Source organism: Toxorhynchites rutilus, chromosome 1 (genome assembly GCF_029784135.1).
Source record: "Toxorhynchites rutilus septentrionalis strain SRP chromosome 1, ASM2978413v1, whole genome shotgun sequence".
NCBI classification, from domain to species: domain Eukaryota; kingdom Metazoa; phylum Arthropoda; class Insecta; order Diptera; family Culicidae; genus Toxorhynchites; species Toxorhynchites rutilus.
This window is the reverse complement of record NC_073744.1, coordinates 18,374,266-18,376,632: the sequence shown is the minus strand read 5'-3', so window position 1 is coordinate 18,376,632 and position 2,367 is coordinate 18,374,266. Positions and strand designations below refer to the sequence as shown.

Below are 2,367 nucleotides of genomic sequence, written 5' to 3'. Positions count from 1 at the left end.
TGACCATTTTGAGCCAGCAAGAATCCGCTAAACTGTCCTCGATTCCGTCCAATAGAGAAGTATTGAGCGATAATGGAGAGGAAGTTGAAGATGAAGAGAACAATCAGCAGAACTGGTGGAACCGGCTGGCCAATACCGTGACTGAGGAATGTCGGTTGATGCAGTATGAACAGTAAGGTGTGTGAATTTCCACGAAATAATGATGAATGATTTGCAATGATTTTGCAAAACTGCCGTTCTGTTGAACTTATCCGATACAGCGAATGTTGACGAATAGTTGATGAAATCTGTCCAAAAGTATTGATTGATTCCCCGCCGGCCGGCTACAGTAACTGGAAACATTTGGGCGGAAGGAGCTCTTACTGGCGGGAGAGGAAAATTACAGAGATCTGATGTAACAAAACATACGAACGCGCGTGTGTACAACAAAGTCGTCATTTATCGCAAACAATAATACTGATAATTGAACGGAGCGAGCAGAAGAATTTTGTCGCGCTCATCGTTCATCACCTAATACAATGTAAGCAAGATATTTTCATCCCAGAGCGCAGGCAGAAGATTAGATTGCGGGATTCACTCATTCGAAATTGTTTCACACACATATAATATTCCACTCCCGAATAATACTGATAGCAAAATTATCATTATTTAATATTCTGACTGTGCAAGTTGCGCACCAATAGAAACCAACAGGCCAAACCGCGTTGAGTTTGGGTTGGGCAAAGATTAGTCGATTGTCTGCAGTTGCCCCATCAACAACAACAACAAAAATGCTCCAAGAGAACGGAACAACTGAACCTGCCGCCTTCCTGCAGCTCAGTGAGCTTGCCTCAGAAAGTGTAATTAATCCAAAAATTTGACTAATTTCTAATCGAGATAATAAACGATTCATCTTATTTCTGTCAGAGCGGTGGTCGAATCCTATTTTCGACGGATGACTTCTTCGCTCCGGCCGAGGGAATGTTGAGGGATGAGGAACCGATCTTCATCCCGGACAAGTACACCGATTTTGGGAAGTGGATGGACGGCTGGGAGACACGCCGCAAGCGGATAGCCGGTCATGATTGGTGCATCGTTCGGTTGGCCGCACCGACCGTCATCAAGGGGATCGTAGTGGATACGGCACATTTCACGGGCAATTTCGCCCCCCGGATGTCGATCCAAGGCGCACGAATTGACCCACGTCGGGAGCGACAGATCGCGGTACGTCGTGAGGGCAGCATTGGAACCGGCTGCGATGGGTCCGAAATGGAGGAAAAAATCAAAAACTTCCAATGGGAGGAGATCGTGCAGAATACTCCACTGAAGCCGGGTTACGACAAAACAAGAAAACATTATTTCGGCGTGGATACCAACGAGAATGTGTTTACCCATTTGAGGGTAAATATTTACCCGGACGGAGGAATTGCTAGACTGAGAGTTTACGGTGTGGTGCAACCGGATCGTGATTCGATGGCTGACAGTGCAGAGCTGGTGGATCTTATCGCAATGTTGAACGGAGGCCAGTGTTTGGAGTTCTCCAACGCACATTACGGACATCCGAGGAATTTGATCAAGCCGCAGAGGGGCGCCAACATGGGTGATGGGTGGGAAACCGCTCGAAGAAATGACCGGCCAGCAATCCTAACGACCGATGAGCGGGGTATTCTTAAGGTGCCCGGTTGCGAGTGGGCCGTTTTCAAGCTGGGTATGAAGGGGACCGTCCGAAGGATTGTATTGGATACGAACCATTTCAAGGGAAACTTTCCGGATAGTGTTAGAATAGAAGCCGCTTTGCTGCGTGAGGATCAAGATCTGGAAGGAGCGAAGTGGACTGTTATGTTAGATAATAGGAAACTGTCGGCGCACAAGGAACACATCTATGAGGAAGATGATTTGTTGGCCAATGCACCATGCACTCATATCAGGATTACTATAGCGCCAGATGGTGGAATCTCTAGGCTTAGATTGTTTGGACGTTGTGAGAAGTAAATACTGATTATGAACCACGAGCTTGTTTGCGTTTCTTTTTCTAGCGAAATGTTATACAATGTTTACGTATTTGTTAATTACGTATCAGAGCTCGAATGTCGCGCTATACTATTGGGTTGTCCAGAAAGTTCGTGTCATTTCGTTCCGCAATTTTTTACGATTTTTCATGCAGCCGGAAAAATACATCTTACCAGAGTTTGTTTGGATTCTCGTCGAAAAATTAGTGAAGGTGTTTTTTATGAAAAAAGTCGTAGTTCTTGCCTTTAAGAGAATTTTACATCTGGTGAGTACGGTGGGTGGAGTAGCACATCCCAACCAACCATCCCGGGGGTCTTCGTAGCCTAATTGGTTGCGTGTCCGCTACTAAGCGAACGATCATCTTCTTCTTCTTTCTTT

At 45.8% G+C, this 2,367-nt stretch overlaps 1 protein-coding gene across 1 annotated transcript; it reads left to right on the top strand.

Moving 5' to 3' along the window:
• Window positions 1–604: 604 nt before the first annotated feature.
• LOC129779533 (allantoicase-like) lies at window positions 605–1,992 on the top strand. Its single transcript, XM_055787087.1, has 2 exons — window positions 605–839; window positions 907–1,992. The coding sequence occupies exons 1-2, from the start codon at window positions 771–773 to the stop codon at window positions 1,969–1,971; spliced, it is 1,134 nt and encodes a 377-aa protein (XP_055643062.1). The 5' UTR covers window positions 605–770; the 3' UTR covers window positions 1,972–1,992.
• Window positions 1,993–2,367: the final 375 nt, after the last annotated feature.